Below are 20,560 nucleotides of genomic sequence, written 5' to 3'. Positions count from 1 at the left end.
GCCCTCTAAAATCAAAATAACATCCCTATAGTTACCTTTACTGTCCTATTACCCACTATAGTTGAGTAAATATGACATATTAGACATAAACAACAGTTTACCACCTTCTAAATATGTTTTTCAACATTTTTAGAGACATCTAAAATTTAAATTAAATCCCTTTTGTCACCTTTACAGTCCTATTACCCACTATAGTAGCCTAAATATGACATATCAGGCATAAACAACCTTCTAAATATTTTTAACAACATTAGCCCTCTAAAATTGAAATAACACCCCTATAGTCCTATTACAGTCCTATTAGCCACTATAGTAGACATAATCATAGATAACAAGACATGGCTTGCCTGTGCTCTCCAGGGATCGAGGCGTGCCCCATGATCCTGGTGTTTGGCTGTCGGCAGTCAGGGATGGATCACATCTACAAGGAGGAGACCATCCAGGCTAAGAACAAGGAGGTGTTCAAGGAGCTCTATGCGGCCTATTCCAGAGAGCCCGGCAAACCAAAGGTAGCAGAGCTCATAGAAGAGAGCTGAAGTGTTTGTGGTGCTTCTGTATGCATTGGAAAGATTGTACACCTGATGTTGCGTGCAGAAATACGTGCAGGATGTTCTACGTGAGCAGCTGTCGGAGAGAGTGTACCAGTGCCTGAGGGAGGAGGGAGGACACATCTACGTGTGCGGAGATGTCACCATGGCCGGCGACGTTCTCAAGACGGTGCAGCAAATCATCAAGCAGGAGGGCAACATGAACCTGGAGGACGCCGGCTTCTTCATCAGCAGGCTGCGGGTACGAGGCGCAATCGTTCAAGACAAAAACAAATACGTACGTGTCCACCTCCGACCTGTCTTCCCCGCCTGCCGTTCACAGGATGAGAACCGCTACCATGAGGACATCTTCGGGGTCACCCTGCGCACTTACGAGGTCACCAACCGACTGCGGTCCGAGTCCATCGCCTACATTGAGGAGAGCAAGAAAGATTCTGATGAGTAAGTGGAGCTTTTCCACTCTGAGAATGCTTGTGGGGCATGAAAAGTGGCAAAGTGACCTCATTCTCCTTTAAGAACACAGCTAGTACAACACAGCAGCGACAGAACCAATGTTGTCATTCCTAGACGACCTCATGTAACCACACCCACAGCTAGTTTTAAAGTGCATGCAGAGGTAAATCAAGGCGGTGGAATCTTGTGGAGTTGGAGGTTGCCCACAGCCACATGTTAGTTTTGGTGGCCCTGGCTGTGGAATAACAGGTGCCAGTTAGTATATCCTACATCTGCATTATTAGCTATCGTACAAGCGGGGGCTAAATAATGCGAAATAATCTGTCCTCACCCGAGATGAGGATGAACCCCAGGGGTGTTTTGCTTTCGTGTGCCAATACTTTAGCCTGCAACCATTTTGTAATAGTAACAGTAGAACCCGCTGAAACTGGTTCAATGTGTTCTTCAGTCGACCTTGATAAACAAGGTGGAGCATTTTTGTCAACATAAACTTTGCTATTTCTATTAGAGACACGGGAATACTCAAATATCCTGACATGACGACGAGCACTTGACTACTACCAGAAGAAGCAGAGGATGAGAGGCCAGCAAGGTGCACTGTATTCGGGCACACGCTCTGAGCAGTTGGCGTGACGCCGCAGAGGTCTCTGGCTAACGCTTCACGTGGAGTCTTCCTCAGAAAGCCAGTGTTTCTTTCCAAGCGAGCTCAGGGGTAGTTAAAAATTAAAGGAGCGCTTGATTTGTTCACCTGCACAGTACGGGTACGCTCACCTCATTGGAACATTTTTGTTTATTTTTCATGTTGCCCCTTGTTGTGGAATTGTTTCTGTCTAGTTCTGCAGCATTAAAATGTAGCTTCCTGTTCAGCACAAAGTAAGCTTCAAAGTAAGAGCATTGCAGCCTTGGTTTGGATTCTACCGAAGCGACAAAGGAAATACTCCCATTCCATTTCTTTTTCGATTACTTGCCACCGGAAAAAAGATTTGTTGTTGTGTAGACGAACGATGAAAGGACCCCAGCAGCCTTGTTAGTGTAAAATACTGTATGCAAACACAAGAATGTAAATACAAATATAGATGTACAGGAAGTCAACATGTTGACATACATGGGTGGACTTTCACTGGAATACGAATGATGATGATAATAAACGTTGGCGGCACAGATTTATGACGACTCGTACATCCCGTTATGGACAGGAAATGTACACACATGTACACACATATACACACGTGTACGCACGTGTGTACACAGGTGTACACACATGTACACAGGTGTACACACATGTACACAGGTGTACACACATGTACACAGGTGTACACACATGTACACACGTGTACACACGGGTACACACGTGTACACACGGGTACACACGTGTACACACGGGTACACACGTGTGCAGGCTGCCAGATTGATGATACTGTAGCTTTCTTTGTGTTTCCCTCATGAATGCGTGGGCTTTTGTACCACGCATTTCCACTCCTCCAAGTGTCTCCATCTTCCATCGAAGCGCTGGAAACGCACACTGACTGTAAACATGTCACCACGTCAACACACATGCAAACAAGTGTGTAACCATGGCAACACGTGGGTAACGCGGCAAAGCTGGGGCCCGTGTGCTGGTGGTGTGCTACGTCTCTCTTTCTGTGTGCATCCCCGCAGGGTCTTCTGCTCCTAGGCCCGCCACGTGACAGCGATGGTGACGGCGGCAGAAGGGGCGCCAGGATGCAGCAGCTCCATTTCGACAATACTGTGCCAATTTTTCTACTGTAAAAAAAGAAAGGAAGTAAGAAGATATATATAGATATATATATATATATATATACTGTATGTTGATGTGTTTCTTTTTTATACCGTCTGTTCCGCTGAGGCTCGTTATGCTGATGGGTCGTCTTTACTTGTAACCACCTGCCTTCATTGTGAATGCATGACCTGAGACTCAAGAATATAATCCAAGTCTGTGTGTGTCCGTGCTGCACCGCAGGCTTCCTGTTCCGTTTGTGGGGCGTGTAACTGCCACAAAAAAGAAAAAAAAGGGGGGGGGGGGGGGGGTGCCGCAATGCATGATGGTATGTGTGAGTGTCCCTTGTTTGCGTGTGTTGTCCAGGGACGTAGACAGAGGCCATGCTATAATCCAGCAAACACACAGCCCACGGAAGCGTGATAGTTCAGTGAAGGACATCATACCACTACACTACCTGGTTGTTCCTTTCACTGTCAAATGAAAACGCAGGAAAACGTGTATGGTATCCTCACCACGCCACCACTCCCTCTAGCATTCGCTAGCATTCTCCCCTGTGGCCAGCAGGAGGCGATGTTTCAGCCAAAAATGCACTTCCATTGATGGCCCACAGGGGCGATGTTCTCCGGTCGGAACTCTGACCACAGCGTCCATCTTGTTCCACCTTTGAATCAGTCACTTGTTTGCTGTAAATGGAAGTGCCATTCTAGAACCTTCTAAATCACATTTTATTTGCATTTGCACCTTGCACATTTGTTTGCCTCGTCGTTCGCGTTCTGAAATCCTTTGCTTCAACGGAAAATGGCCCCGCTTACATTTGCAGTTCATTCATTGTCCATGGTCAGCAGGGGGCGGTGCTTTGTGTTTCAGAAAATGATGGACAGGAGACCCTGGACGGATTTTCTTGTTCAGATTTTCAATCATTATTAGCCAAATGGAATACATCTCTTCCATATGTTGGACTTTTAAAAGATTTGGAATCAATGAATATTCTCCCCCAAATCCTTTTTAGCTGTATTTCATTTAAAAAACAAAACAAAACAAGAAACAGATTTGTCAGATTTTGTTCAGATTTTGAATCAGTGTTTGGTTTTCCTGAAATCTTTTGCTATTTTCAAAGATCTACATATAAAGTCGTTTTTACAGCGCCTTATTTTTACCTATTTTTGGGCGTTCATGCAGGCTTTGTTCAGATTCGGAATAAATGACTATTTTGGAATAGGTTTAAGTTCTATTTTATGAAAACGAGTTATACTGACGTGTCATTTTCAGCAAAGAGATTTTGTTCAGATTTTGAATACATTTGGATTTCCCTAAAATGTTGCTCCATTTTAGAACATTTACTTCCAAGGTTTATGACGTCAACCTTATTTTCCAAAGTCTCATTTTGACTTGTTTGAAGTCCTTTCAAGCAGACTTTGTTCAGATTTTGAATCCGAGATTTCTTTTTGCCCCATCAGAGGAGATTTCATGTGATATTTGAAGTCATATTTCAAAGACGGTAACAGACAAAGCCGTATTCAGTCGGCTTTGCGGTTTTGCGTTGTCAACTTCTGGATTCATGGTTGTTTGGCTTCCACGTCATTTTCTCCCAGAAATGTCGGCCAAATCCAGAGCCGTCGCTGGGAAAACAATTCAAGTTGTGGGATTCGGCGAGATGTAGATGAAAGAAAGCGGCCTCGGCTCGGTTCTCCTCAGCCCAGGCTGACGTTCCTCTGCGGGGAACGTGGTCTTCAAGAGAACACTCCCACGGATGAAGGTCTCCTCTGCGTCTTTGTTTGTTTGTATGGGAAGGGGCGTGGTTACGTTGGCGGTGTAAAGTGTGTAACGGCCTGACTCGTACATACAGTACCTGTACTCATAAGACAGTATAGAGTACACAGTACAGTATATAGCCTCTATAGAAATATAAACCACTTGGGTCTTTTCCCAGAATGTATTTTGAATATGTCAAAGGGTAAAAGAAGATCAAGACAAATGCATGGTGATGTTCTCGTGCTTGTGTATGACCAGCACCGTGTCGGCCCGTCTGTGTCGTGACTTTCTTTGTCCGGTGGGCTTTTGGGCGGCTTCCTGTCCTTCCCGCCTTCTCTGCTTTCTTTCGTTCTTTCTTTAGGGCTCTAATTTTGTAGACCAGGCACAGGGCGTGCCAACGGGTTGAGGCCAGCGCACTTTGCAAATTTAGTGAGCAGCGCAGTCTGGCGCAGTGCCGCGCAACCACGCCTCCACGCCTCCATCCCTCCCACAAAAAGGCAAAAATGTCCATGCTGGTTCAGCCGCTGACATTCAGTAGTGGTTGCTGTCATTGGTTTTTACGCTGAAATGTGTGACACTCTGAAAAATCTTCGCTGTGCCTGCGCTTCGCCTGCGCCCCAATCAGACCAGGTCTAGCGTACTGTTTTGTCACAAAACTGTCAAAATGTGGACTCCTCCCCTGGTGCGCTGCGTCCATCTCAGCGCAGTCCAGTCTACTGAATGACCAAATTGGCTGCGCACAGTGGCGCCCTGGACCACGTCACCACTGCCTGGGCTGCGCCACAAAATTAGAGCCCTCAGTGTCTTTGCGTTTTTGGCTGCTGCTCTAAAGAACACATGTGATCCCGTTGACTTTGATGGCCTCCATTGCCAGGACATTCCTACATCGAATGTGTCCACTGCAAGGACTTGGCTTTGACCAATAAACCACAACATTTACCAAATACTCTCTCGCCTTCCTCTCTTTCTTCTTCACATGTACTCCTACACCAGCACACTGCTCCTCTCATATAGAGGATCTTTGACTCGCCTTTTTTGCAGCAGATTCCCAAAAAAAGCATAGCGCTCCTGCCCTACACCACATTGGTGTCTCGAAATAGGTTCTAAAAAAACAGCACACCCCTCTGTCATTGAAAGGATCTTTGACTCATTTTTTGCACTCTTCTTAAATAGAGCACAGTGCTACTACTAGCATAGAGGATCTTTGGCTAGTGTTTTTTCAATAAGTCACACAGAGGATCTTTGATGAGCACTCCTGTCAAGTAGAAGATCTTTGATTAATTAGGTCCTTAACAGAGTCTGTTCAAAGCAGGATCTTTGTCTACGTAGGTCCTGAAATACTCCTGCCATATAGACCATCTTTGTAAGTAAGATTTTTTTATTTAAAAAAAAAAAAGCAGAGCACTCCTGTTATGTTGAGGATCTTTGCGTGCAGCAGAGTGTGCGGTGAGGGGTCAAGGGTCGATAGTGCAGGTGGACGTGGATAAGATGGGAGGCGTCCCATGGCAGCCAGTCAACAAAGCCGCCTCCGTGCGGTGCAGGGATTGAACAGGAGGAAGACAACATGACTTCTCAAGTTGCCTCGTTGTGCGTACGTGAAGAAGACGTGGAAGCGTCCATGGTGGACCTTCAAGGGAGACCTTTACCTTGCTGAGGAAACTTCTAGAAAGTCAGGCGGACGCGCTGTCATCGTGAGACACGGCGTCTTCACCGCTCCGCTTCAGGCCGGTTCAGACGTTCGGCGAGGACGCCTTCTCGTCGTCTCCGTCGTCCACTCGCCATACGCCAACCTTGACGGGAGGTGGCATGCGTGGGGTGACGAGCCACTGCGCCGCCCCGATGTGGATGTTTCAGACAGAGGTGAAGAAGACGCTGGATCTGAAGGTGCTGTAGACTGGACAAAAGAATTTGGACACAGATGCTGTCCTCTGTTGTCTCATCCCGCTTGTCTCATATCTCATGTTTGGCATCTGTCTCATGCCTCATGTCTTCTCTCATAGCCCGTCTCAAGTCTCATCTCTGATGCTTCTCAGCTCATCTCATGTCTCATACCTCCTGGTTGAAACATGTCTTATATCTCATACCTCATCCTCAAACCTCCTGTTTGAAATTCGTGTTATGGACTTTAAAAGCTAAGCAGGCTGAATGAGAATGAGAAGATTGACGTGAGCGTCGAGCATTGCGGCGTAAAGGACTCATTAATTCCAAGTCAGGTCCCCCCCAGGAGGACGGAGCGTGTTAAGTCCTCTCATTCCAGCAGCTCATGTACGTACATAACCTCACACGCTAACGCCACCCCGCCATCTGCACACCTCAAGTGGACACACGCTGACTCCTCCTCCTTCCCTCTTCCTGTGCAGCTTCGACGTGTCTCATATTTCGTATCACCTTTCTTGTCTTATGTCTCCAGACTGAGGCTCTCACGCCTCATGTGTCATCCCTCCTGTTTGAAACATGTCTTTTGTCTCATGCTTGTTGGCATTGATTCACGTCTCTTGTCTCATCCCTCATGTCTCATACTTGATGCCTTACTGTTCTTGTGTCACATCTCATACCTCATGACTCATATCTGTCCTATGTCTTGTCTCATATCCTTGGTCTCGTCTCTTATGTTTCTTGTTCCACGCCACAAACCTCATGTTTCACATCTGTCTCATATCTCATACCTCATGTCTATCTCATATCTTATGTCTCATGTTTCATGTCTCACATCTCATGTCTTACATCTGCCTTATGTCTTATATCTCATGCCCAATATCTTACATCTGTCTTATGTCTCTTACCTCATGTCTTACATCTGTCTTATGTCTTATATGTCATGCCCGAAGTCTTACATCTGTCCTATGTATCATATGTCATGATTCAACTCTGTCTTGTCTATGTCTTGTCCAGGGCCCACTGGTGCAGGTTGTCTCCGTGGAGACAACGCTGTGGTGTTATGAAACGTGTTCTTGGAAGTGTGCAGCTGCCAGTCATGCTGCTGTGTTGGAATAAAGGAAAAGTCCTCCTTGGTCTTTCTGTCAAATGTCTTTTTCCCTGAATCTTCCTCACCCGGCTGGCTGGGTGTTCTGTTACAAGGATGATGATGATGATGATGTTTGTAGGGGAGCAAAGCGCTGGCGGTCACCGTGGCAACCAACACTTCAATCCTCAGCCTCAACCTGCCACATAATGGCCTGGGGGGGTCAGGCGGAGCTGCCGTGGCCCACGTGCTGACGGAGAATCGTCACATGACAGGTGCTTGTCTCACATGCACACGCACACATGCACACTCTTTGTTGTGTTAAATGTCAGTTGGCACATCCTGTACAGATGCTGTTCATAAGTATTTGGACAGTGACACACGGGGAGAACCACCATTTTGCAGTAGGTCCTTAAAAGCCGTAGAGTGCTCCTGTCACATAGAGGATCTTTGCCCAGTGTACCTCGCATTGACGTTAAATCGGAAATAAGAACCCCCACCCTGGGAGGCCCCCCAACCCCATTTGTGTGAATGTGGCGGATGTGCTTGGCCAGCTGGCTGATGAAGAGCAGCAGCGTGCAGCGGGTCTACACATGGCGAGGTGAGGATTTGGGGAGATGGAAGAGCGAGACGAGCGTCTGGATGGGGGGGCCGCCGGCAGACTGTGGCATTCAAAGGTCAACCGGGTTGTCCCTCATTAAGCGGCCTTGGGGTTGTCACGCTTATGAGCTTCGTGGCGACACCGCCATCGCATCGTGTTCGTTGGGGGGGCACGGCAGCGTGGAGCCGCTTCTTCGGTGCACGTTGGAAATGCCATTTCCTGCTCTTTTATACTGAAAGGACTCAGACGCTGGCCTCCAACTTTATTGGAAAGTTGTTTTTTGTCCGTCTCAACAAACTTCATCAGCTTCTGTTCGGGAAGTTTGCCTATTATTATTATTCATTCATTCATTCATTTTATTAATCTTATTATTATTAGTCTTATTACAACTTCTTCCCAAAACCAATTTGACCAAAAATTAAATTTTATTTGGGTTTTTCATAATATTGCAATTACTTGATGTTATTATTCCTCCTGATATTACCACTTTCATATCGTAAAATTGGGACTTTTTTTCCATTCGATTATGATATTGGATTTTAATCTCCAAAAATAAACAGCATTTTTTTCCCATTTTTGCTGTTTTTTTCATTTAATCATTCTTTGAAAGTCAACTTTGTGCATTGTGCAAAAAATATTATGACTTTATTGCCATCATGTTCCCAAAAATGACAACGTGATCTTGTTGGTTTTTCATAATCTGACTTCATATTTGAACGTTCATCTCAGAAAATTACAGCAGTTTTTTTCAATCTTTTCTGTTGTTGTTCTGTTGTTTCATTTAAAGTACTTTTAGAGTACTTTTGGGGACAGATGCAGAAGACAGGTTTGGATGGAGGTTGGACGGGGGTTGGATGGAGATTAGACATGGGTTGGATGGAGGTTGGATGGAGGTTGGACAGAGGTTGGACGGGGGTTGGATGGAGATTAGACATGGGTTGGATGAGGGTTGGACAGGGGTTGGATGGGAGTTGGACAGGGGTTGGACAGAGGTTGGACGGGGGTTGGATGGAGGTTAGACGTGGATTGGACAGAGGTTGGACAGAGGTTGGACGGGGTTTGGATGGGGGTTGGATGGGTGTTGGACGGAGGTTGAATGGGGGTTGGATGGAGGTTGGATGGAGGTTGGACGGGGGTTGGATGGGAGTTGAAAGGGGGTTGAAAGGGGGTTGAAAGGGGGTTGAAAGGGGGTTGGATGGAGGTTGAATGGAGGTTGGATGGGGCGCTGTCTGAGTAGTTCCTCCTTCAGGGTGAGCCAGGAGTTGGAAAACCTATAGGAGGCGTAAGGGCCATCCCGGCCACGCTCAGCATCCGTCACGGCAGCAGGATCTGCATGTTCAGGAACACGCAAGCTTGAGAAAGTTCTTCTTTTTTATTGTGGGGGGGGCTTCAACGGTTGCCCTGTGGACGTAGTGAAGGTTCATTGTCCTTTCTAGCTTCGCCCCTTCCCTTCATACGTTCTACATGAGTTATGAAACATGTATTAATCCAGCGACGATCTAATTGGGTGTTACGTAATGTCAGTGGGTAGAATAATAGCCCCCTCATTGTGTCAACACAAGAGAAAACGGCCGCTGCCACAAAAAGGCTTGAAGTGGCATCAAATAGAGAGCAGGCGGCTAGGAGCACAACCGGACGCCACTCACCCGCAGCTCCCCCATTTTCATGGGGGTGGGGGGGGGGGGGGGGACTGCTATTCTGCTAGAAACTTCTCTGCAACCTCTTTTTACAAAAAGACACCACCTGTCATCTCACCAAAACCCTGCCATTGGCTGGCCCCGCCTCTCCCCCAAGACAGCTGGGGTAAGCTCCAGCGTTCCCCCACCCTGGTGAGGACAAGTGGCCTCGAAGATGGATGGATGGATCTTATTCCCCGAACAGGGCAACTTTTGTCTCCAATATTTCTTTTTGGTTTGTTCCATGGGCCAATCATCAAACAGCTGCCCCCGAGCCACTCTTTGGGGAAACCAAACGTTGCCACTCCCTCCCACATTTTTGGGGTGAAAAGCAGAGTTGAGATGACGTTTCAGCTCTGGGATGCATATAAGACGTGTAGCGAAGCCTGGCCTGTGTCCTGGGCGGAGCCAAGGGATGAATCGGCGTGTTGCCACCCCATGTGTTTACCTCGTAATGACGGGCCGATGGTCTGAAAGCGAGTGGCTAAAAATAGTCCCCAATTAAAGCCTCACTGACCTTCAAAGTTTGTCGCCTCCAAAAGCTTTGGCGAGTTGAAAGAAGCGAGTGACTTTGACAGGACTCCAGAGTACCTGCCCGCGTCTCCTAATCCGCGCTAATCCAGCAGCAAAGGCTGTGATGTCGACTTTGACATTGAGGAGGTCTTCCTGAGGATTTCTTGTTTTGCCACTTTGGAGGAAAAGAAACCCCCCACGCAAACAAGACCGCCACGCATCCCACCCTTCCTGGAGACCGCAGGAGCCGCTGTGGCATCTGTAAAGCTGACCTTTATCCAGTTTGTTTCTCAGCAGGACCTTCTTACCTAATGCCCTTCATCATCTGGTCCTTGTGTATTATTCTGGGAATAAGATGAGAAGCGGTCACAAGTGTATGTGCGGACTCAGGAAGGGAGATGTCGGGGGGCCAAACTGTGGCCTGGGGGCCATTTGCAGCCCGCTGATCTCACTGTTCTCGCTGTTCTAGGAATGTCAGGTAACGAGAAACCTTGAACCAAACTGGAAACATCTGCAGTAACTCCACAAGAACAAAGTCTAGTTGTTCCTGGGAAAAATATTTAAGAATTGATTTATTACGACAGAAAAACAAGAAAACGAATGAAATTAAAATATGAAGTCTTATATGAGAGAAGAATATCTTCCACAGCACACGCTTGGAAAAGCACTGAAAAAGACCCCACCAATTCATAACATGGACCAGAAGAAAATCTTTAACAATGGAAGAAATATGAATAATATCTCATAATTTCAGGCTGCATGGCGATGGAGTGGTTAGCGCACAGGCCTCAGAGGTAGGAGACCCGAGTTCAATTCCACCCTCGGCCATCTCTGTGTGGAGTTTTCTCCAGGTACTCCGGTTTCCTCCCCCTTTCCAAAAACATGTTAGCTTCATTGCCCCCCCTCCCCCCCAAATTGTCCATAGGTATAAATGTGAGTGTGAATGGTTGTTTGTCTATACAGTGAAGAAAATAAGTATTTGAACACCCTGCTATTTTGCTATTTCTCCCACTTAGAAATCATGGAGGGGTCTGAAATTTTCATCGTAGGTGCATGTCCACTGTGAGAGAGATAAACTAAAAAGAAAAATCCAGAAATCACAATGCATGATTTTTTAACAATTTATTTGTGTGATACAGCTGCAAATAAGTATTTGAACACCTGAGAAAATGAATGTTAATATTTGGTACAGTAGCCTTTGTTTGCTATTACAGAGGTCAAACGTTTCCTGTAGTTTTTCACCAGGTTTGCACACACTGCAGGAGGGATCTTGGCCCACTCCTCCACACAGATCTTCTCTAGATCAGTCAGGTTTCTGGGCTGTCGCTGAGAAACACGGAGTTTGAGCTCCCTCCAAAGATTTTCGATTGGGTTCAGGTCTGGAGACTGGCTGGGCCATGCTAGAACCTTGATATGCTTCTTACGGAGCCACTCCTTGGTTTTCCTGGCTGTGTGCTTCGGGTCGTTGTCGTGTTGGAAGACCCAGCCACGACCCATCTTCAATGCTCTGACAGAGGGAAGGAGGTTGTTCCCCAAAATCTCACAATACACGGCCCCAGTCATCCTCTCTTTAATGCAGTGCACTCGTCCTGTCCCATGTGCAGAAAAACACCCCCAAAGCATGATGCTACCACCCCCATGCTTCACAGTAGGGATGGTGTTCTTCGGATTGTACTCTTCATTCTTCTTCCTCCAAACACGCTTATTGGAATTATGACCAAAAAGTTCTATTTTGGTCTCATCTGACCATAAAACTTTCTCCCATGACTCCTCTGTATCATCCAAATGGTCATATGCAAACTTAAGACGGGCCTTGACATGTGCTGGTTTAAGCAGGGGAACCTTTCGTGCCATGCATGATTTCACATCATGACGTCTTAGTGTATTACCTACAGTAACCTTGGAAACGGTGGTCCCAGCTCTTTTCAGGTCATTGACCAAGTCCTGTCGTGTAGTTCTGGGCTGATTCCTCACCTTTCTTAGAATCATTGAGACCCCACGAGGTGATATCTTGCATGGGGCTCCACTCCGATTGAGATTGACCGTCATGTTTAGCTTCTTCCATTTTCTAATGATAGCTCCAACAGTGGACCTTTTTTCACCAAGCTGCTTGGTAATTGCTCCGTAGCCCTTTCCAGCCTTGTGGAGGTGTACAATTTTGTCTCTGGTGTCTTTGGACAGCTCTTTGGTCTTCGCCATGTTACAAGTTAAAGTCTTACTGATTGTATGGGGTGGACAGGTGTCTTTATGCAGCTAACGACCTCAAACAGGTGCATCTGATTCAGGATGATACATGGAGTGCAGGTGGACTTCTAATGGGCAGACTAACAGGTCTTTCAGGGTCAGAATTCTAGATGATACACAGGTGTTCAAATACTTATTTGCAGCTGTATCACACAAATAAATTGTTAAAAAATCATGCACTGTGATTTCTGGATTTTTCTTTTTAGTTTATCTCTCTCACAGTGGACATGCACCTACGATGAAAATTTCAGACCCCTCCATGATTTCTAAGTGGGAGAAATAGCAAAATAGCAGGGTGTTCAAATACTTATTTTCTTCACTGTATGTGCCCTGTGATTGGCTGGCCACCAATCCAGGGTGGACCCGCCTCTCTCCCCAAGACAGCTGGAATAGGCTCCAGCACCCCCTTGTGAGGATAAGCGGTAGAAAATGAATGAATCTCTCCATGTCATCATCATCATATCATCATCATGTCATCATCATATCATCATGTCATCATCATATCATCATCATATCATCATGTCATCATCATGTCATCATCATGTCATCATCATATCATCATCATCATGTCATCGTCATCATATCATCATCATCTCATCATCATATCATCATCATGTCATCATCATCATGTCATCATCATGTCATCACTCGCCTTTATGGCAAATGTTGACTAGAAATCAGAAGGAGGCGGTTTTCTGAGCGTGCCATACAGTCACAGCAGATTCTCATCCAAACCGGACCATCAGCTAGCGTCACACTGGAGGGAAAATGCGGCGATATTTGGCTTTCGGCCCTTTCCAGGTTTGACGACCACATGGATGATCCCGCCCACATCCGTCACCGAACAGCCGCACGGTCTTTTAACACACACAGCACAGCAGCACGGTGAGGTTCTACCTTCTACACGCACTCGCATCGCCTCGCTCCGCCTTTGGTGGAACTTTCTTTCACACCATTCCGATCACGGCACCAAGAGGATGCTGGGAAAGATGCCTGCTACAAAGAACCAAAGTGCTTTAGGAATGGAACGTCTTCCTCTCCTATAGGGCGGCTGCACGTGACCGCCTCTTTTATGAATGGAACATCTTACACTCGGGGTGGCTGCACGTGACCGCCTCTTTTAGGAATGGAAACCTTCAGCGCTCCAGCGAGTCGCTGGCGTGTGGTGCTCTTAAACATCCACTCTGGGATCAACACGGGCTCGAATGTGCTCGGAGAAATCCGTCACCGTCGGCAGCTTCGGTGTTTTTTGTTGGCGTTGAGAACTGAGCCAATCTCTCGCGTGCGAGTCTCAATCCGAGTGTGAAATTGCTTCTTGAAGAAGAATTGGATTGTTTCCGCTGATGTTAGACGGCTGCTGATTCCTTTTTTGTTTGTTTGGTTCCAGAGGTTGAAACCCGAGCTCCCGGAAGCCGACGAATTTCCTTTTTATTGTCTTTCAAACGTTCCGACTCCCCTGGGAGCTCATTGGCTGCTTTTTCCTTGTGGTGGGAGAACATTCACGGGATTCATTAAGCGGGAAATGGAAGTCATAGCCGTAATGAGTGCAAAGCATTTGCACCCTTTCCTCCTGCCTGGGGGGGGGGGGGGGGGGGGGGGCACCCAATTTTCCAAAAAAAAATTTTTTTCCAATTTTTCATTGTTGTTTCTTTCTCATATAGTTAAAAAATAACTTTTAAATATTTTAACTACTAAAATGACTCAACTCACATGTAAATTATTCTTTATTCATGAAATTATTCTTACATTTCATATTTAATTTGGATCATTTTAAGAATAGAATTTTGTTTTTTTTAAGACAAGACCTGAGCACACAAAGGAGAGTCTTTCCCGCGCAGAGCCACACTGACATCTGCTGGTTTGTCTGCGCAGTCGAGATGCGCGAGTCCTGAACGAGTCCTTCGAAACTCGCGAGTCTTTCATTGAATTGGGACTCACGGGTACTCGTCACTCACCCCTGCAACCGCTAGCTTCAATTTGTGCGCATGCGCTCTGTGGTGAGTAATTGGAGTGAGTTGAGTATCCGATTCACATAGATACCTTCATCCGTCCATCCATCCATCCGTCCATCCATCCATCCCTCCACCCATCCCCCATCCATCCCTCCATCATCCGTCCATCCATCCATCTATCTCCTACAGCGTTTGTCCCCATTAGGGTATTAGGGTATGCTGGAGCCTACAGGCAGGTTTCAATGCATTGGCTCTTCTTCTTTCCCTTCGCTCATCTTGAGCCGCCGTCCTTTGTCGCCGCCAGGTGGCAGCAGTGTGTCGTAATCTATGCTTCAACCGTCGTAAAAAAAACCTCGAAGAGGAAAAAGGCGGAAGTTGGCAGAGACACGTCAAAGGGACCCCAACCGCAGACAAAGCGCAAAGACGGCCGTCGAGTTGGGGGGGAAAGGTTCAAAATGTTGAGAGTGTTGGTCAGGGAGCGATTAATCGCCGCAGCTGATGAAATAATTGGCCTTTTTGAAAGCACGATGGCGTCGTACGAGGAGGAACTTTGTCGAACAAAAGAGGAGAACCAGCGGCAGCGACAACAACTGGAAGCTGTTTATACGTGCCGACTGCACGTCAAGGGTGTGTGTCCATCTTGGCTGACCTTCTGCTTCTTTATTTTTCACTTTCGCTATGGATCGCCAATAGTCACTGTTGTCTGGACAAATGTCCTGCGGGGACAAATAAGGCTAAAGCTAGTAAAGCCGCTCCGACCAAGTAGCCCCAATTTCCTTTCGGGGGACTTCTGGTGGCCCATGGTTACGTTTCCGTTTGTTGATGTCATACTTTGTCGGGATGAGCAGATAATAACGTGTGTGTGCGAGCGCGTGTGCCTGTAGCTTGCTATGCTATGCTAGCAGCCGTCTTTTGTCCCTGCGGAGATCCCATTGCCCATTGATGTGAATGTAAAAAAAGAAACATCATGTCCACAGTATTGTTGATTTATAACATATTTGTTAGCTTCTCTTTCTGCTTATGAAATATTCCTATTTGAGGACAATATCATATCTGACATGTCTTTCTGTGTCCCTCAGATGACCAGCAGCCGATTGGTCGTCCAGAGGGAAGTCCCCCTCCTACGCAGAGAGGGAGCTCGGCTTGGGAGCGAGAGGATCCCCAGCCCCCGAAGGTGAAAGAGGAAGAGGGGGAACACTGGACCACTCAAGGGGGCGAGGGCCTCGTCGGGCCGCAGGGGGCCGATCTGACCGTCGTCGCCGTGAAGACGGAAGATGACGAGGAAGATGAACCGCGATGCGACCTCTTAGCTCCGCTGTCAGACAGCGACGACGCAACATTGTGGTCCCCCGAGGCCGAAGGCAGGAAGGACGCCCGAGAACCCATGAGCGGCGAGGCAAACCATGCGGGTGAAGCGAGGACTTATGCCGGCTGCAAACCATCGGAATTAACGGACAAGAAGGCAACTCTGGGCAGCAGCAACCAAACACAAGCCAGATGTCGAACGGCTAAAAAAAGCTTTGGTCGCTCTGTTTGGGGGAAACGATTCCCTCAGCATCCCACTTTGGTGTTGCACACGGCGCCACACGCGGAAGGGAAGGCTTACATTTGCTCTGTTTGTGGCGACGCCTTTTCTCGTAAGAGCAATTTCACCCTCCACATGAGAACGCACACCGGGGAAAAACCTTTTACTTGCCCAGTTTGCGGTAAGAGGTTCTCTCAAAAGTCCAACATGGTGTCACACATGAGGATCCACACGGGGGAGAAACCTTTTACCTGCTCGCTTTGCGGCAAAGGCTTCTGTCAGAAGACAAACATGCTGTCACACATGAGAACCCACACAGGAGAGAGACCTTTTATTTGCTCTATTTGCGGCGAAACCTTCGTCCAGAAGGTTTCTTTGATTGCTCACGAGAGAACACACACAGGAGAGAAAGCCTTTGATTGTCCCGTCTGCGGTAAAAGCTATTCCTATAAGAAAACTTTAGCAGCGCACATGCGGACGCACACTGGAGAGTAAACGCTAAAATTCCAAATTCCTTTTGGCGTTGTGTTCAAACGTCCCTGGGAAGCTCTTCCTGGCCCGTTTGTGCTACAAGGTTGTCCGATCGGAGAAGTACACCCCCACATTTGACGACCCCCCAACAAAGTAGTGTTGATGATAAAGATGTTTGCTGTAACCATGATTATTGCTAATAAAGCTTCTACCAATCCGAAGGCCTCCATTTCGATGTTTGAGCAACCATTTTACTTTCCTTCTCTGTCCCAACACCGTAAACCTCAGACTGGTGCTTTCTTCGATGCCGCCGCAGGATGGCAGCAGCGTCTCGCCATGGACGTTTGATAGCAGCACCGCCTCCGCCGAAGAAGATAGGCGGAAGTTTGCAAGCGCAGACGACGACAAAGCGCCCGGTGACCGTCATTTCATCGCGGAGATAAAAGAGAAATGTCGTTTATCAAAGAGTTTGTCAGAGAGCGCCTGATGGCGGTCGCTGATGAAATATTCCAGATGTTCGAAACGACTATTACGTCGTACGAGGAGGAACTTTCGCGAACGAGAGAGGAGAACAAGCTACAACGACAGCAATTGGAAGCTGTCGGCAAGACATACAACGCGATGCCACGCAAAGGTAGGATTGTTCCGGTGTTTTCGTCATGCTTCAACACGGCTTCTATTGCAACATAAAGAGGTAGAATTCAAATCCTTCCCACACGGCACAGTCCAATCCATAATCCAAGATGGCGGCCATTGTATCTTATTGACGGGAGAAACCTTCCTTCCCTCTCGCCCATCGTACTGCTGTGTGTTGCTATTCTTATACGGTGCTATTCTCACTAAATCGGTCATTCGTCAACTGTTTGGTGCTTGAAAAACCGATAAGAGAGCGGTGGTGTCCAAACTCTGGCGCCAATTAAGCGCCACTTTTATGCGATCAAACGCATCTCAGCTTTCAGAGTTATTAGAATCAACTTTGATCTTTGCTCCCTCTCCCCCATTTTTGCTATTTTGTGTCTAAATATTTTCTTCTTATAATATCATTCTTATTTTTCTTTACTTTCCTATTTTGCTTTGTTTTATTTTGAAGTGATCGCGTTCATGGAAACTGAATTTATCTATCTATCCTTTTAGCTGTTTTTATCAATACAAACTTATATAAACACTTTTAATGCTATTGTGGTTCGTGTTAAGATGCTAACGCCAGCATTTCACCATTGCTAACATGAGCATAGTATAATTTTTTTGCCATTTTCATCGGTGTTAACATCGACAGACACCTACTGCTATCGTGCTAGGTTTAGCATGCTAATGTTGAGATTGTTAACATCCTAACACGAGCACAGTGACACTGTCATGATCACGTAAGGTGTTAGCATGTTAGTGCTATCATGCTCGCATGGGCATAGTAGCTCTCCCATGCATGCTACATGTTAGCATTGTTATGCTTACATTAGCATAGTAGCATTTTAGCTGTTTTTGTGAATAGAGACTTGTGTAAACACGCGATGCTACCATGCTAGGTAGCATTCATACGTCCGTGCTGTGAAGCATTCACTGTCTTCAGACAGACGAGTTCGGGAAGCCTCACTGGATCTCCTGAGTTCCTTCCGTCCACCAAAGGAATGAAAGGCGACGACGCTACGATTGTTTGACTTCAAGTGTTGTTTGTGTCCTCCAGATGATCAGCGGCTGATGGGTCGTTATGAAAAACACTCCCTTCGGCCGCAGGGAGGGGGCTCCACCTTGGAGCAGGAGGCTGCCCAGCCCCCCCATGTTAAAGAGGAAGAGGAGGAGCTCTGGATCACGCAGGAAGGAGATTGCCTTCGAGGGCCGGAGGAGGCCGATCTCACCAAGTTGCCGCTGACCGTCGTCTCTGTGAAGGCCGAAGACGACGAAGAAGAGCCTGAAGCGGACAACCTCCTGGCGCCGCTGTCAGATAGCGAGGCCGAAGACCGGACCGACGACCCCTTGAGCAGCGACGCAGACTGCGAAGGCGATGTGCCGGCTCGCACTGACATCGAAGACTCTGAATGCTCGAAAACGCTGACAGGAGAAAAACCCTTTTGTTGCTCAGTTTGTGGGAAAAGGTTTTCTTTCAAGGTGAACATGGTAACACACATGCGGACGCACACCGGGGAGAAACCTTTCAGCTGTTCGGTTTGTGGTAAACGCTTCTCTCAAAAGGTCACGCTGGTGTCCCACATGAGGACCCACACGGGTGAAATGCCTTTCATGTGCTCGGTATGTGGCGAAAGCTTTTCGTACAAGCGCAATCTGAGTCGACACATGCGTGCGCACACGGGAGAGAAGCCTTTCAGTTGCTCAGTTTGCGGGAAAAGCTTTTCTCAAAAGGTCACAATGGTATTGCACCTGAGAACGCACACTGGAGAAAAACCTTTCAGTTGCTCGGTGTGCGGCGAAAGCTTTTCTTGCAAGAGCAACTTGAGCGGACACATGCAGACGCACACGGGGGAAAAACCCTTCAGGTGTTCCGTTTGTGATAAAAGATTCTCCCGCAAAACAAGCATGGTATTGCACATGAGGACGCACACGGGAGAAAAACCTTACAGCTGTTCAGTTTGCGACAAACGATTCCCTCAAAAGATAACACTGGTGACGCACATGAGGACGCACACCGGAGAAAAACCTTTTAGTTGTTCAGTTTGTGACGAAAGCTTCTCTCACAAGTACAGCCTGAATCTACACATGCACAAACACGCCGGGGACGAACACGTTACTTCCTCGGACTGTGAGGGAAAGGTCTCCCCGAGGTCGCGGTTTACAGCGGCAGCAGAGAAACCCTTCTCCTGCTCGGTTTGCGACGAGAGCTTTTCTCACGGAAGCGCACTGACGCGACACATGCGGACGCACAGCGGAGAAAAACCCTTTGGTTGCTCGGATTGTGGGTTAACCTTCTTCCGGAAGTCCAGCATGGTCTTACACATGCGGACGCACACGGGGGAGAAGCCATTTAGCTGCTCGGTGTGCGGTGCCAGCTTCGCTCAGAGGTCCACTTTGAACACACACATGAGAAGACACACGGGAGAAAAACCTTTCAGCTGTTCGGTGTGCGGGGATAAGTTTGCTCAGAGGTCCACTTTGAACACGCACATGAAGAGACACACGGGTAAAAACCCTTTTAGCTGTCCGATTTGCGGGGAGGGCTTTGCCCGGAAGTCCTTTATGACGGCACACATGCAGACGCACGAAGCAGAATAAGCATTTCCGGTCTCTGCAAGCTTAGTCGTGGCCACAAAGTGACAGCGTCCTGATCCCCCCCCCCTTTTGCGGGGTGAATAAATAAAGACCCCCGCTGTTTAAAATAGAACAGCATGAACGTTTGAGCCAATTGCAGTAAGGGGTGGGGCGGCCACGTGCAGCGAACTGCTGCCATCTTCGGTCGGATCAGTGGAAGTACAAGGAATGTTGGAAGACTTGGAATGTTTTAGTAAGAATTAAACAAAAAGTAATGCTGTGAAATGTCTTTGTTTATTAGGAAAATTCCATATTCACAAATCCAGAGTCATGTCATGCAAGCCAAATATTCACCGGTTTTCTTCTGAACTGAAAATATTATATGAATCAGTGAAACTGATATTCAAAAACAGAAAAGCACTGAAAACCTTTCATACATTGGAAAACGTTCTAAAAACAATTCATATGAAGAACAAGCTTAAGTCACATGTTTTCTATTTTCATTTTGTTGTTCTTATTTTTAAGCAATGTCCCTCGCACATTCCTTTTATTTAAAAAAAAACTTTAATTTTAAAAATTTAAATTTATATATTTTATTTATGTTGATATTGTTCTGTAGAATTGCACTTTTATGTTCCTGTAATTCTGCTTATATTGTTACTGTTTTGTACAATTGAAGCTTGTAATAAAATATTTAAAAAATTAATTAATTAATTAAATAATTTAAAAAAAGAATTAAACAAAAAGCCTCCTAGGGAGACATTCGTTGTGCTTTGCCTTTTTGAATGAACTGTCAATCAACCTCGCTTTGCATTGCTTCAGGTGTGTGCGCCAATCCAACCGAACTTGATCTGCCAGAAGGACGTTTTGCGCATGCGTGCGCCACCACCCCTTCCTGGAAACGTCTACGGAACACCGTTGGTG

General features: G+C 46.8%; 3 protein-coding genes across 7 annotated transcripts in view; all 3 read left to right on the top strand.

The window, feature by feature from the left end:
• Window positions 1-5,438, top strand: part of nos1 (nitric oxide synthase 1 (neuronal)) — a 40,946-nt gene extending 35,508 nt beyond the window's left edge. For 4 of the 5 annotated variants that reach the window (XM_058069603.1, XM_058069602.1, XM_058069600.1 and 1 more), the window contains 4 exons: window positions 361-509; window positions 595-789; window positions 871-989; window positions 1,510-2,630. In XM_058069603.1, the coding sequence (XP_057925586.1) occupies window positions 361-509; window positions 595-789; window positions 871-989; window positions 1,510-1,555 (509 nt within the window). In that variant the 3' untranslated portion in view covers window positions 1,556-2,630. Of the gene's footprint in view, window positions 1-360; window positions 510-594; window positions 790-870; window positions 990-1,509; window positions 2,631-2,660 lie in introns of those variants that run through there. The other variant, XM_058069601.1, reaches the window with a different exon arrangement.
• A 9,282-nt stretch (window positions 5,439-14,720) lies between these two features.
• LOC131127605 (zinc finger protein with KRAB and SCAN domains 8-like) lies at window positions 14,721-16,655 on the top strand. The gene is made up of 2 exons (XM_058069663.1): window positions 14,721-15,069; window positions 15,522-16,655. The coding sequence occupies exons 1-2, from the start codon at window positions 14,898-14,900 to the stop codon at window positions 16,460-16,462; spliced, it is 1,113 nt and encodes a 370-aa protein (XP_057925646.1). The 5' UTR covers window positions 14,721-14,897; the 3' UTR covers window positions 16,463-16,655.
• A 166-nt stretch (window positions 16,656-16,821) lies between these two features.
• Window positions 16,822-20,305, top strand: LOC131127590 (gastrula zinc finger protein XlCGF57.1-like). The gene is made up of 2 exons (XM_058069639.1): window positions 16,822-17,072; window positions 18,120-20,305. The coding sequence occupies exons 1-2, from the start codon at window positions 16,889-16,891 to the stop codon at window positions 19,658-19,660; spliced, it is 1,725 nt and encodes a 574-aa protein (XP_057925622.1). The 5' UTR covers window positions 16,822-16,888; the 3' UTR covers window positions 19,661-20,305.
• The last annotated feature ends 255 nt before the right edge of the window (window positions 20,306-20,560 follow it).

The sequence above is a fragment of the Doryrhamphus excisus genome, chromosome 4, assembly GCF_030265055.1.
Source record: "Doryrhamphus excisus isolate RoL2022-K1 chromosome 4, RoL_Dexc_1.0, whole genome shotgun sequence".
Lineage (NCBI taxonomy): Eukaryota > Metazoa > Chordata > Actinopteri > Syngnathiformes > Syngnathidae > Doryrhamphus > Doryrhamphus excisus.
The sequence above is the reverse complement of the archived record's forward strand: the minus strand, read 5'-3'. Positions and strand labels throughout refer to the sequence as shown.